The 15,696-nt window shown below is 35.4% G+C and overlaps 1 protein-coding gene across 1 annotated transcript in view; it reads right to left on the reverse strand.

Moving 5' to 3' along the window:
• Positions 1–15,696, reverse strand: part of LOC148954268 (uncharacterized) — a 309,906-nt gene that overhangs the window by 288,361 nt on the left and 5,849 nt on the right. The window contains exon 2 of the mRNA XM_089086137.1: positions 3,790–3,997. Within this exon, the coding sequence (XP_088942263.1) occupies positions 3,790–3,997 (208 nt within the window). The remainder of the gene's footprint in view (positions 1–3,789; positions 3,998–15,696) is intronic.

Below are 15,696 nucleotides of genomic sequence, written 5' to 3' on the forward strand. Positions count from 1 at the left end.
TTGTGTTCCAGCAACTAGTGCCCCTTCAGAGGGTATTCTCCAAAGCTGGTCAGCTGATTAGCGAGAGGCGAAACCACCTAAAGGGATATAATCTAGACATGTTTTTTTTCCTTGATCACCAATGTGTCCCCCCCCCCCTTCACGGCTTTTTGGATGCATTCATGGCATGTATACGATTGTAGTTTTGTTTGTCTTTTCTCAATACTGAAGTATAAATTAGTACAAATAAATGTTTTAGGTCTAATAGTTCTTTCCTACTTGGGCCTTGTCAATATCGTTATCGAATATCGGAATATCGATATATCGAAATTCCAATATCGATATTTCGATATTTGCCAATATCTCCGAACACTAATGGACGGTAAGAAGAGACTGTTTGGCTTTTTTGTAGAGTAGGAAACGGACACCTTGGCCGCAAACTCTATCACTTCTTCCAGAAATGATGAGGATGATGTCATTTATTCTTTCTATTCCTGTGGAGGGAAGGTGAGTCTCAGATAGTCCAAAGATGCCCCAGCGGTAACGGTTGATCTCGTTTAGGACTAGTTCTTTTTTTCCTGGTTTGGCTAATGTGCGTACGTTTAGTGTTCCTAGTGAGAGATATGTTTTTGGGGTTAGGAAAAACGAAGTCTTCTCCGACTAGGAGAAGACTCATTATCATTATCAACAATATCATTCTCGCAATTTGCAATTCTTGGTCTCATACCGTCGGTTACCCCGGACGTGGAGGTGGTTAGAAAAGATATGGCTTATGATATTAGTAAAGCTGTATGCCTGTCTTCTTTTGACCTTCTGTTGAATGCTAATACCGAAAAGCTGGCTATAGGGTTTATCACTTGATAATGTGTTACCACAAGCACTAGCAAGAAGATTCCCCTCTTCATCAACTATTATTTTTATGTTGGCATTCTTTTTGAGTTATATCAACCTTGGAGATCTCACTCTCATATATCCACCATCATAATGCTTAAATTTCCGGTATTCTAAAGAAATTTAAACTCTCACTGTCATGACATTGCACGCATACATTTCAAATGAGATTCCCACTAGTACTTGTTTTATAGTTCAAATATTTGTCTTTGTCAGCATTCAACACAAAAACGAAGTCTTCTCCGACTGGAGAGTCGTCCAATCGGATAAATGATCGTCGGCTGCCCCGGACGCGGTAACAAAATCATTTTCATTATCATCATTATCAACAATATCATTCTCGCAATTTGCAATTCTTGGTCTCATACCGTCGGTTACCCCGGACGCAGAGGCGGTTAGAAAAGATATGGCTTATGATATTAGTAGAGGTGTATGCCTGTCTTCTTTTGACCTTCCGTTGAATGCTAATACCCAAAAGCTGGCTATAGGGTTTATCACTTGGTAATGTGTTACCACAAGCACTAGCAAGAAGATTCCCCTTTTCATCAACTATTATTTCTATGTTGGCATTCTTTTTGAGTGATATCACCCTTAAAGATCTCACTCTCGCATATCCACCATCGTAATAGTTGAATTTCCTGCATTCTAAAGAAATTTAAACTCTCACTGTCATGACATTGCACGCATACATTTCAAATGAGATTCCCACTAGTACTTGTTTTATAGTTCAAATACTTGTCTTTGTCAGCAGATTCAACACAACGATGGTTTTATCATGTGCACACACTTTCTTCGAATATTCCATCTTCACTTTCTTTAAATATGATGCAAGGGTTTATCCTTCCAATATACAAAAAATACTGACTAAAAATATACAATAAACTAGGTAGTCTCGATGAAAAACCACAGAGTACCATTGTGTTCGGGCACATAAAAAATACACAAGAACCATGTTTACAGTCCAAAAAAATATAAGTGCCAAATAAATTCACTTGTGAGATTTTTAAAATACAAAATGAAAATAGTATACATATGCTACTTGTGATTTTTTGTTCTAGAAAAACCAAATTTGTAATGACGTTTTGTGTTTTTATTTTTTTTTTTTTAGTTGGTTTTTTATTTCAACAATACTAAAATTCTACTCCCGGCGCTGTCAATGACCGGTCATAGAGTACCACTGGTAGCGCCGCATAAATTAAAATTAAAAAAATAAAAGTGAATAGTTTCCAAGTCCAAAAAAATTTTGTCCAAAAAAAAGTGAAACTACAAACAATATTTTTCTAATAGTAAAAGCATATCTAACGTATCTATATCATTCTCATTTTGTATTTCGAGAATATGAAGATGAATTTCTTTTGTTTTAAGTATATTTCATGTCATTTTAAGACATAAAAAAGTTGAAACAAATTTCTATACTGAAAAAGGTTTAAAAAAGCTCCAAAAAAAGTTTAAAAAATGCACTAAAAACAGGGGAGAAAGTTTGGGGGGAGGTGAGGGGCATTGGGGCCCTTGGAGTTTGGGTTGTCGATGACTGTCGTATCATTACCTAAAATGTATACGACTTTTTGTAGCAGCTCTAATAGTATACCCATTATGGGCATCATCAAATCCATAACCCCCTTGCTACTGGATTGCTTGTCATCGTATTTCTTATGTAAAACAGAGCACAAAACGTATTTTGTATTTTGTAAGAGGAATTTGTAGTAACTCTAATAGTATAATCAACCCCCTATTGGCGTTGTCAAATTCATAACCCCCTCACTGCTTGATTTCTAAGGATTGTTTAGAATATCTAAGGATTGTTCTGGATTTCTATATTAAAATTCTAAGGCCAAAGAAATCGATTGTGTAAGAGTTCATTACCTCCAGTGCAATGAAACTTGGAACCACTCTAATCCATACGACGCAATGATGCATGAGAGTCATAAAACTCTCAGAATCTATTGTGCAACTAACATCCTAAGTCATTGCACTACTAACTCTCAAGGTTAGAAAGTACTCTGACTTTCAAGAGTGTCTGGCCTTGATAGAGTTCATTGATTCTCAAGAGTGCCTGGCATGGATAGAGTCCATGGATTCTCAAGAGTGCCTGGCCTTGAAAGAGTGCATTAATTCTCAAGAGTGCCTAACCTTGATAGAGTTCATTGATTCTCAAGAGTGGCTTGGAAAGGTGCCAAGGAACGTATGTATCTTAAACCATAGATTTAACTTTTATCGTCCGCACTGGACGAGATCTTGGCGTTCCACTCTCTTTTTGTTAGGAGCCCAGGTAGGTCCCTCTTCTTTATTATTTTATGTTGCTCCATTCTTCCAAGGTAGAGACTGAAATGTATATAAACTCTTTTTTAATCTCCTCTTGATTACTAGAAACTTTTTTTTTTGGGGGGGGGGGCAGGATATATATTTTTGAGTTTTAATTTTACATTTATAAACAAACCCTTTATTATTTGTTTATTACGGGGTAATAATTCAATACCTGTATTGCAAATAAGCAAAATAAGAAAACCGTAACATATCCTCATTAGTTAAACAATACACACACAGACTGTGTCCTTTTGTGCCCATGCCCCTCCCCACAAAATATCAATACTTATAGTTATTTTTACAATTTTTTATATTCCTTATGTTCGTGTATTTTAATCTGTACCACCTTTAAAATTTTAGAACCCCTCCTTAATAAATTCCATTCCATTTGCGTAATATGGATGCAATACCCTCCCCCATCTCAAAGAACAACCTTTCCTAAAATTCATATTGAAAAAATAAGGTCTAAAACTACCCCTACTTCCCCTATTCTCAAGTAACTCATGTTTTTTAAAATCATATTAAGAGAAAAACTTTTTAGAAAAAACCTGTTTTCCTTGAACCATAGGTAAATTATTTACCCCCATATTAGACAAAGCATAAATATTCACTTACCTTTCGGTAGGAATCCAGGTGCGGTGGTAACCGCTCCACCACATGTCCATGCAGCCAAAAGTGGTAGAAAATACTCAGGTGTATTAAAAGAATATTGACAAAGGATATCTCCTTTTCCAAACCCAAGCTTTGAAAGAGCAGAGGCAATCTTTTTGGCAGGGCCCACTACTTCACTATACTTCAAGCTATTTCCGGTTGTAGTGTCCGTCTATATAAAAGCAACATAGTTAACTTTTTATAAATTATTTGTTTTATTAAATTTAACTGTTAATTTATTAAGAATAATTTTAAATCAGAGCCCAAGTCAAGAGCTGTCGGCCTTTTATGAATTAATTATTGCTTCCTTTTTTTATCCATTCAGTTTCGCATGGAGAAAGTGGTCGCAAAAATTTTGCTGGGGGCTCTTTCAATTGAAAATAGGAAATTTGCTTTCCCCCTTTAAAACTAGAAAAAAAGCCAGAATGTATGAGGTCTTGGATTAGTTTGAAACCTACTGACGTAAATCCTTGGGTCAAGAAAAGCCTAACATACAAAAATTTGTTCGGGGTGTGATACGATCCTTCCCCCTGCAAACAAAACATTATCCTAAAAAGAACCAACAAATTTTTGCTCCAATTGGCTCAAAACTTTTATTCTCAAGTCCATTGTCTATGGGGATTCCAACGTAAAATGAAAATAGAATAAAAATATAGTTTCCTTCAAAACAGGGCAACTTTGTATGATGATTTCGTCGTAGAAACTCAAGAGGGGGTCATTCAATTGGAATTTGAGTTCTAATACCCTTATTTAACGGCCGGTAGTAATAAAAGGGTGAAGAGCCTCCCTCCCATGCCCTTTTCTGCTACCCGATTCCCCATAGCCCAGATGATATCTGGTTAAAATTTTGAGACATCCATTTTGTTCAGAAACTTTGGAAGATTGAGTAAATATGCCTCTGGGAATAATATCACCCCACAGCCCCAGGGGCAACACCCCTATGGGATGTAAATTATTCAATGTTCGAGGATGAGTTTTAGTAGACAACACTGTCCTGTTTGATCCTGGTTGTCTAATCAGCTAAGAGTTCTTAGGAACCACTCGCTACGCCAAGATTCTCAAAATTTTCTCAAGGATATACTCTGGAAACGACATACGTACCAGAGTAAACAACAAAAGACATCCAATGCACTTGAGTTTTCAAATTGTCTGAAATATCTTGGGAATGACTCGGAGTTCGATTGAAATTTTCAGGGAATATTAGTAGTAAGTCGTATAAAGGTTTCAACTATACGCCTGAGGCATAGATATGTGTGTAGGTTTTCAAGAATTGGGGTTACCAGGGTCATTTGCAAAGAGGTACCATTTCTATAGAAGCTATAGTAATTTGAAATATCACGTAGAATTTGCTTGAAGCTATATACTGTGCGTACGTGCCCGTACCAAACAGGTTTTTCTGGTAGACCCATTCTACAGGTCATTACACCTTTGGCAAGAGGAGTGAGTATGAATTGATTGGTTATTAGGATTTGAATAAAAAGAATAGTTTTCTTTACAATTCATATTAGTAAGATAATTGCATTCAAAGATAATAGTTTATTTAAAATGACATTATTTAAAAAAAAAATTAGTGGTGCATTTACACTATTTGAGATTAATGATGAAACCGAAATCAGCAGCGGCAGCGATATACGGCTACCTAATGTAACGGTGGAAATAACCGCTGGGTGTTGACTATGTCTTGAATGTGACATTATGTATGCAAGATACGTGATATCATTAAGCAAATTTAAACAGGAGGAGTAACTATGTTTTGCTGGAAAAGTGAATATTCTCCATATAAACACACTTCGATCAGCATTAGTTTTCCAATCAATATTTAGTTATTATAACAAAATGAATATGTGAATATTACTATTGTATTCACTTCAAATAAAATTGATTCTAAATAAATTGTATTTTTTTCTTTTTCTATAGTAGACAAGCATATATTTCATATTGTAGAAAAAAAGAAATTCTGTTTATTCTGAAGTTGATCGTGAGAGAGTTAGGACTAAAAAAATGGATAGATTCGAGAAAGGTTGAATAATGAGGAATCTATTTACTGTGGACAAACGCTTGATTCTAGGTGATAATTTTCTAGATTTGTCTACTCAAAGGAAGATATTTCCTCGAGGAATGCTTGTCGATATAATGAAAACTGATTATCCGTCAGTAGACTATTGTATGAAGCTTCTACAACGTTGTCCAAATGCATTTAAAAAATTTATTGTTATATTGATCACGACACGAAAAAATGATATTGTGAATATGCTTGTAAACATAAGTTTATAAATTTATGACTTTTTTTCATCAGAAACATGGTGCTGAAGGATGATTTACCCCTCTTTCTTTCTAAGACAATTTTTCTTTTGTCCTAGCTTAGTTTCAGTGTAGTAGTGAGAGTAATAACAAATGACAACACGCTCCATACATGTCCTTTATATATGTATACACAGGGCAGCTGGTCATCATGTGAGAATTGCACAATGATTCATGAATATTATGAAAAGTGTAGATTATGCAATCCGTATAAATTACACAGAGAATATGCTATACAAATAAAAGGTTGTAATTCCTGTATTGAATAGGTGTGTGACTCACACCGTAGAGGCCACCTATGCTCATTATGATAAATGCAAGCAGTGGGAGAGTACACATCCCGATATGATTGGAAAGAATCCTAAGTGTGAGTTTAGTTATTTGCTACGAGATTGGTCTCGTCATGGTTTTAGATTGTTAGGGGGTGAAGACCCGGGTCACCGATTCAACTGTTGGAACAACAAAATACTATGATTTATACGTCATCATTGTGAAGACACTGGGTGTTATGATTATAACACCACTGATTTTTATTTGAATATGACGAACTGTGATTCGACACTTGTGGACACTGTTTGTGAAATTGCTTTAAATAGGCAAATTTAAACATGTGAATTCTATAGAATGAAGGAGAATAGCATAAGTGACTATACAAAGAGATATAACAAGAGTGAAATCACACTACTGTATAAAATGTGACCCTGACATTGCACTAAATTAGGATCAGTACACTGTTAATTCAGATAATCTACCTGCACTAGCTGCTGTCGACAAATACCCACTAGGTGATGAAATCTAAAGAGTAGAAAAGTCGTTTGATAGCGTATATAAAATTTTTCAATTAATAAACAATCTCATATACATCCTTATAAAATTTTATTCTTAGGGCACTGAAATAAATGTTAAATACACTTGTAAGTATATTATCCACTAAAAAGTAGTTCACGTGAGGTAAGTCAAAATAGATATTGAAAAACTGCTTATAGGTGTAGCCACGACATCTGAACATGAAAAAGAGTAGTGCGTGAAAGCCACATGTCTTAAGTCGTTAAATCCTGTATTCTTCGTTGATTTTGAATAATGGTTTTCCCACTACTTTCAATACATTTGCTGATGTATGATACGTATAATTTATACGATAGGCCAAGACGATAAACCAATTCAATTGACTTTGCTGTTTGGAAGATGCCGAGCCAAGAACCGGACGTCAAAGTCAATTTACTGCTATTAACAATTATTATGGTATTTTTACCACTTGGAATTTTTTCAATGAAGTTCAAAAGTAGGTACTTGGACGTGTACTGGGACATGTACGAATCCATACTAAACACGTTTATTATTTGATTTGTGTTCATGGCGCTAGGTCTAGTAGAACACTGCTGTCGGGCGTGATTTTCCAATAGGTTTCAAATTGACTTAGTGATATGAGCGTAATACTCTTAGTCAGAGCATCGACAAATATAAAATCTAAACATACAGTCCCAGTTCGTACTCTTGTTATATCCTGTATACCTGACAAGTCCAAAAAAATAACTCCATGATCTTTTGGGAATATCGATTCGGTTATTCCGTTTTCAAATATTTGTGAATCATGATCTAGGGGTTGCATTGTCAGCTTGTATAGAGCTCTGTAGGATTTTTTGTCAAACGATAGAGTATACATTGGAATACCCCTCACTTAGCACACGAAGCAAGATAGTACAAAAAACTTAAGATCATGGTGGGATTCAGCCCCGGATCCAACAGAGCTGCCACTCTTCACAAACGCCAAAACCAATTTTGATGGAATTCTTCCATTGATAAACGATTAATTGCTATAGCGACGAGAGGCAGTGGCACTGTGACATTGATTGTTGAGGGTCTGAGGGACAAGAAATTTATTACTATTACCGGTGGCTCTTAGCTTCTCCACAGCTAATATAGCGGAACCCATAGCTATGGTTTTTCAGACGTGTAGACGTTCCGATGTGATATTGAAATTTGCATCGGTTGCCTCGGGATGTGTTTTTTTCAAAATGAAATTTGATGGTTCCATATGCAACTTTATATTTATCTTGAGATTGGGGGGTAGCCATAGGGATAGATTAAATATATCGTGATTTAATTTTCCAAGTAGATAACGCTCCTGGGTCAATACTGGAGTAGACTCACCGTCGATATTAACACCTGTTCAATATTAATAGCACAACAAGTTTCCCCTCATCTCCTTGTACGCATTTGGGGTCGTCATCATACAGTTCATGTTGATAGTATAGTTCAATAATTTTTTGCTAAGGTTCACCTATGTTACATTAATAAATATAGTAATTTGTTTGAATAGGTTATGTAGAATACAGTTTTTATAGGAGAGACCGTCGCCGGCAGTTGGAGTTGTCTTATTAGTCATGTTCGTCACCACCAAATTTTAATCCATAACTGTTGATGACAACTCAATGAAATAGTCTTCATTGGAAAATATTTGACATTGGATATTGTCAGAGAGAGGGTTTGGAGGGTGAACTGGTTAAGAGGAGCCATTTTTGAAGTTGACATCTACATTTAAAGCATGGAACAGAATCATCAAGGATGTGATTGATTGATATGATTCAGGGGGAGTGAGATTTAGCATCTTAATAGGCGATATACGTCTTTTATCTAACAATCTTTTTCTTTTTCTTCTTCTTCTTCTTCTGGTTCCTGTTGTAGTTCATTGTTTTATTCCTCAAAGGCATTTTTGATGTCATTTGCTTCAAACCTGTGAGGACACTGATGAGTGAATGAAGTAAAATCGTCCTTTTCAATCCATCACAATTTTTTTTAGATTTTAATTGTTCACCAACGGCTCTTGCTGAACATCTAATATTGTCTTTAGCACTCTCCTTGAAATTCTTGCCCGACCCCTAGTCCTGTAGTGTGGAGGCAGCAAAATTTGACGCAGAGGGTACACGATATTTTCTGGCAAGGGGTAGTTCAGAACGAGAGAGCCTAGCAAACCAGCTACCAAAACCATAGCCAGACATTGTAGTACGCCCCTTGTAGTAGTTCACTCCATTGCCTATTTGAGGTGGCCTCAAATCATCAACATCACATTCGATATTGGGGGAAACGACTAGAATTCTTCTATTATTCATTTTTTAGATTATTGTACCGTCGTTGAAACCGGTTTAAAAATGATTTTTTATCACTGCTAATCTAATTTAAATTGAGATAGAATTACCGTATTAAGTTAATAGGGTTACCTGACCGAGTTACCCATAGGAAGTGCTTGCAGAACTATAATAAAGTTGCTTTTTATTCTAGTATTGATCATCATCTCGGTTGGTTTTTCGTTCCAGAACTCATAGAAGGAGGACATTTAGGTTACAAACCCGAAGAGTTTCCACATATAAGGGGTAATGAAATATACAAGTATCCATGTAAAAGGCATGTGTGTAGTCTGCGCAAGTGAAATAATTATTTTAAGCAGTTATACTAGGGATTATATGTAACTTAAAGCATGAAAAGTACTACATGCTATGATTTAGGATAACCTATTCAGTGGCAATAGAGGACCTAATGTTTATCTAGACATCAGATTTTGCATATTTGAAGTCAAAAGCTCCTTTCTTACGATAAGAAATTCTTTTTTTGATAGTATGATATAAATCATTCATGCACGTGAGCTACTCGTTGGGTAATATAATATATGGGTAATCCATCCAATTGCTTTTTGAATTTGTTCTTGATCACCTGGTGGTGGTGGCCAATCATAGGGTATAATTTTTATTTCATATTTAATATCTTTTCTCAGGATTTCACTGTTATATTTAATAATACAGTCTACAAGAGCCACTTAACATGCACCGCAAAATTTGACAATGGGGGAGAGTTTCGTCCAAAAATCACTGGTTGCATTCAGGTCCTTGTTGAGAGGATCGGAACCCTTTGATATGAATGTTACATAAAAATCACTGGGTCTTGTCAATATTCTAAACACTAATACAAGAATGAAAATCTGAGGTGTGTCTTATCCGTTAAGCGAGTAACTTTTTTTTACCCCCACGAGTACAGGTCTTTTATATATGTTCAGTCTTACATATATCAATTTCATTTTTACCTGTTTTTCATTCATAGGCACAAGACACATCAAAAATTTTTCCAACCTTTGTCTTAGGCAATCGAGACGTGAGCGGGCTAGTGTCTCGGAGTTTTGCCACCTTAAAAACTTAGTCTTGCAACAAGTAAGTACGCTTGCAAAAAACATTACTTGATATATTCAGTCGGATCGTATAACCAGTACTGAATTTGTTTTTCGTCTTCTTGAAAGCCGACGATTCATCGGAATATAGTTTAAGAAGGGTGTCAGTTTTATTATGAACAGACTAATGAAGGTCCGCGGCCGTAGGGTTGTACACTAAGTATAGAGGTCTCTAATTATAAATGAACATGATTTTATATAAATCACGGATAACAGCCGGCTTATTTTTCAATGCAACAAATCTTTAAATTAATAGTCGAATACTTCATATCTATAATTTTACTACCGTAGCAGTGATAGGACTTTGAGGAAGACGGAGCATTGTCCCATGTTAATCTACGATTTTCATAATCTGGGGATTAAAAAATTTTCTACCACAACCGGTTTGAATTTTTTTTATACGAATTGTTGGAGAAACTTTGCATTGGCCTGACAAACTTCAAAATCTTATTTCTATTGTAATATAATTGCATATGTATAACGACTATAAACAACGATTGAAAGTAAGATATACTTTTATCGTGTATTGTGACGCCGCTGATGATCATCTAGAGTCAATAGATCTGCTTGTATTACATTCAATGAGTAAAAGTCTTGAAATTTTCGTGATTGATTAGCACTAAGTTTTTGATTTCTATGCAGAGTTTAGCGTCACTCCTTTTGTAAATTCTTTTGCCAATTTTTATTACAAATACAGGGGACTTTTTAAAGAGCAGCTGGGTACCTGAAACTCCCTACCTTACCAAAACTTCCATAAGCAACTATCAAAACTTAAAAAATATCATATGTAAGCGCATTGTGTAACGTCGGCTACCTGGGTGTATACGGGACGGTGATGATGATGATGATGATGACTTGATACGTCGTTCATTTTTTCTGGCTATTAGTTGTTTGCTAGTATTATCACAAATCGATTTAAATTAATTTTCTTACAGCTCAATTTTTTATTTTATCAATATTGTTGATGTTGATGATGACGATAATGCAGCTTCATTTATTTTTTTAGAATTTTGTATATTGCAAATAAGAATTTTGGTGAATTTTACTGCATTTAAAAATTTGTAGATATTATTTCCACATGATAATATTTCCACAAGATTTGTTACAATATTATAGATTATATCAATCTTAATATATATCTTGCACCGACTTAAAATACATGTCCAATTGCTCTCAACTTTAATATTATAAAGTTCAACGATAGAAGGCCGGACTTGTGTTAATGTTTCAACCAATTAGGTGGGCCTTAGAATTACAAATGTAGTTAATAATCTAAACCTTTACACGATATTTATTTTTTTTCCATCAGCAGCAGCAGAATCACGTGGTCATGATTCTTTTTTGGGGTCAGCAGCAGCAGCAGCAGTGGGCTTCGAGTAATAGGACCTGTGTTTGTCCGCTCTACGAATTCCATCTTGAAGTAAAAGTAGTTTTTATAATTATCGTTATTCCCATTGTCAATAAATTTACTCCGATTGTTCTCAAAGGGTTCGACGGCTGAGACAGCGAGTTCTACCAGTGTTAATTTATACGATTTTTCAATTAACTCTCTGCCTTGAAAAAAAACTCTCCAAGTCCTACAATTACTGGTAGTAAAAATGTGAAAAGGCTACCGCCCACCCGAAGAAGTCGTTTCCTTTTGACATTCTTTCCTTTCCTTTTAGAGGCCCCTGTAAGTACACTTGAACAATATTGCGTTGTCTGCTTCTTAAATATTTCTGTCACGTGAAAATTAACTTCGATCAAATTTTAAAACAGATCAGATATTTTATTAATGAAGTTGTTTCCAATACCATGTTTGAGTAGTGCTTTCCTAAGTAAAGGTTCTGAAGTACTTAGAACTGACAAAAAGCGCCTATTTTCATGTAGTCTTTTCAGTGTCATGATAGCTAATAATAGTTCTTTTTAGTGCTCACGGGGAGATATACTGTAAGTTTATTGTCAAAAATATCTGTGACTAAACGCAGATCCTGAGTTGCATTTTGATTAAGATCCAATAGGATGTTACAGTATGTTTTATTAGTTTACTGAGTGCATGCTGAGAGCAGAAGTTTAGGGGCTCCCAGATCGATTTGTTTATTGAGAGTTATTAGAGAGCTAGAATTACGAACAACTCTTTAGATGATATAGAAGGTGAAGTTCAATGCTAGTGTTCGCATACATTTGTTCTGATGAAAGAGATTGTGTAGAACCAGAGTAACGGATATATGTTCATGATGAGAGCGAACAGTGAACAGTTGTAGCATTTCCTGGGACCATTGTTCAATATATTTAGCAATATCGTCAATGATCAACCAAGAGTTTTGATCAATTGTGTTGAAAATATCAAGTCCCTGTACGAATTGTAACTTCATCAACACTATCGTGGCAGCAATTGCTTTTACTTCATAATATTACTCCTGCCAAATACTATAGCACTAGTAGATTTTTCCATGCTTTACCGAAAATAATTTATCACAATTCTTAATTATTTTAGTTAAGAGTGTTGTTTTTCCAGACATTGACGGTTCACACAGAAACAATTTGAATTGTGTTTTGAATTTGTACATGGTCCCTTTAATAGTTCACCTTGACAACTAACTGTAGACACTGACTGTTTATTATATAAATAATGTCTCTACTACTACTACTACTACTACTACTACTCTCCTAGGTTAAAAGAATAACGAGAAGAAGAAGAATAAAGAATAATATATTAATTTTTTATATACATAAAAAAAAGGTGAAGATACTTTAAAAAAAAAAATACTCAATTTAAAAAGAAAAAATAAAAATGAATAAAAAAAAATTCACTTTTTTTTTAATTTATTTATAATAAAAAAAAAATACAAAATTTACATAACAAATAGAAAAAAAAACAAACACTTAGAAAAAAACACTTTTTTTTTCTTTTTATTTATTTATAAAAAAAATAAAAAAGGTATTGGAATAATGTGCACACACACACACACTTGTTAACTTAACTACTCCCCTGTTATACCCTAAATTTTAATGTTGGGGGTCCCCCCTCCCCCCCGGGGGGCAGGCGGTGCGGCGGCCGGGGCCGGGAAGCGCCGACCGGCCGGGGGCCGGTGCGGCGGGCCCGGGCCGAGTTTCGCCTTAAAAACGTTTAATTTTTAGTCCGAGCAAACACACACACACACACACACATTTAAAATTTTTCTTTATAAAGAAAAAAAAGAATTAAAAAAAAACCTAATTGCCCAAAAAAAACCTCCCCCCCAATTTATACTTTTTTTTATGGAATTTAAGTTAATTTTTCTATAACGAGTTTTTTTCATTAATCTATAAATTAAAAACAGGCTGTAATTAAATAATTACCGTATGATAATACCTTAAACCCAACCACAAGTGTATATACTTTTTCCGATATGGCAGACATGGAGTTTTTCTCTACTCTAACTGTATAGTTTTTAAATTATAAAGAGCATATCGCCCTTACCATAGACCTTGGGACCACACTACGGTTCCAACATTTTTCATGCACAATAATTTTGAAATTATTTCTTAAACAGTGTGTGTGAAACCCCTCGCAAACTTTTTTTATGTCCTGGTCATGCGTCCCCACACAATATAACTACGGTCACGGAAACGCACTATGGGATATCAAATTACTACGCGTGTCATAATTTAACATTAAAACTTGATTTTGGGCGTGGCGTTTCAATATCTCTGGGTAGAGAAATTCGTCTAAGTTAGTGCAGTCCATTCATGAGGTAATGCACTCGCCATTTTCCAACTCATTGACAAAATTCTTAGTTTTGACTTTTAACAGGAGTGAGTCAGTGTCCCCATAGTACAATTGAAGTTTTCCTTCAATCGGCCACTGTACATTGAAGAAATTATAATAAAAGGAAAAAATGAGCGCTTTTTATATGTCGGTTATTGCACATCCGCATTAAATATTTTTATTTAATCCAATGTTTCTTCTTTTGCGATGTAAGATAACCATCTTGTAGTATATGATTTTTAACGACGTGAAGTTCGGATACACAATGATTGGAGCATAATATTTGGGGTTTGTGACAACGTCACATTTACTTTTGTGTCGTAAGCCCTTGCACATTTTTCTGAAAGCAGAGTTAAAAAAAAGTTTATCGACCTCTTTTTAAATTTAAGTTTTCGCTTTTGAACAATTTCTGACAAAGGTGTCAATAAACATTTTCATTTAAGGCTTTTGATCGAATTTGAGGGCTATATGAGTTTTTATGACCATGAAACAGTTGTACAACAACCACTTCAATAGCACGTGATGTACAGCGATATTCTGTTTTGGGTTGAAATCGGCACTGAGTTTTTGTTTTGAATGGGCCAAGTGAATACTCCCGTCCTCTACTAAAGATAAATTTTAGGGGCTCAGAGAGTCCCTACCCACTGGTCTATTTATGCACGGAAAAATAAAGTCCCTTACCGAGTCATGGATTTCCATGGGTATTTCACCGTCAATTTCAAAAACCATCCCTCTGCCCCATTCTCCTCAACACTGGCAATGTCGGGGAAATTCGAAGCACAGGGATTGTCAAGCCATTTATATGTACCAAATGGTAAACAGTAGTGAGACATTGCCGATGGTTAAAGGGACTTCATATCCGAAGAAACAGTATCTAACTTTTAATTGGTGTGCAGTCAATTCGGATCAGTTTTCATGATATGATCCTCGTAAAAAACATAACCCCCCCTGCTTTATCTCGCAAAAAAAAGTTTCCGATACACTTTGACAATCAGAGCGAATTCATCTTTTCTGATTTAAAGTATCAATTACATCACCGTAAGGGGAGGGGAAAAATAATAAAATAATTCCCACCCGAAGTCTACATAGATTTGATCTGTATTTTTTAAAACAATATCCAGACGAATCAGTACGTCACTGTGCAAGTAAAACGTGAAATTCTACCACCTAGTTTTACTTCAAAACTGTGTCCAAACCCTCTTAGCAAATTCTTAGTCGCGAGTGGTTCACTCACTCTCTGTAAGAAACTTGTAAGAAGTTTCAATGGGCGGTAGTGACACCTCCTTTAGCCTCAAGCCAGAGTTGTAATAATCTTATGGATATATACCCTGACACTTTAATAACTCGTACATTTCATACTCGTGACCGCGCTGTTTTAGGAGGGAGACGCTATCAAAATGGTTACTTTTCTGCACCTGACTCAATTGGCTTAAAGATTTGGGGAAGAAGCTGAAAGAGTCTAAAAAAAAAATTTTATTCAGGAACGTGCTACCCGTGTAAAAAGTTTCCCACATGAATTCGCGAAGCAGTAAATTATCTGATAATTCGGGTATACTATTATATTAAAGAGAACCATATATTCCCGCGTCATCTACAACTTCTCCCGGGTCAAAGTAGGCCGACG

Source organism: Artemia sp. Qi Xiang Cuo, chromosome 3 (assembly GCF_049724085.1).
Source record: "Artemia sp. Qi Xiang Cuo chromosome 3, ASM4972408v1, whole genome shotgun sequence".
Taxonomy (NCBI): Eukaryota; Metazoa; Arthropoda; class Branchiopoda; order Anostraca; family Artemiidae; genus Artemia; species Artemia sp. Qi Xiang Cuo.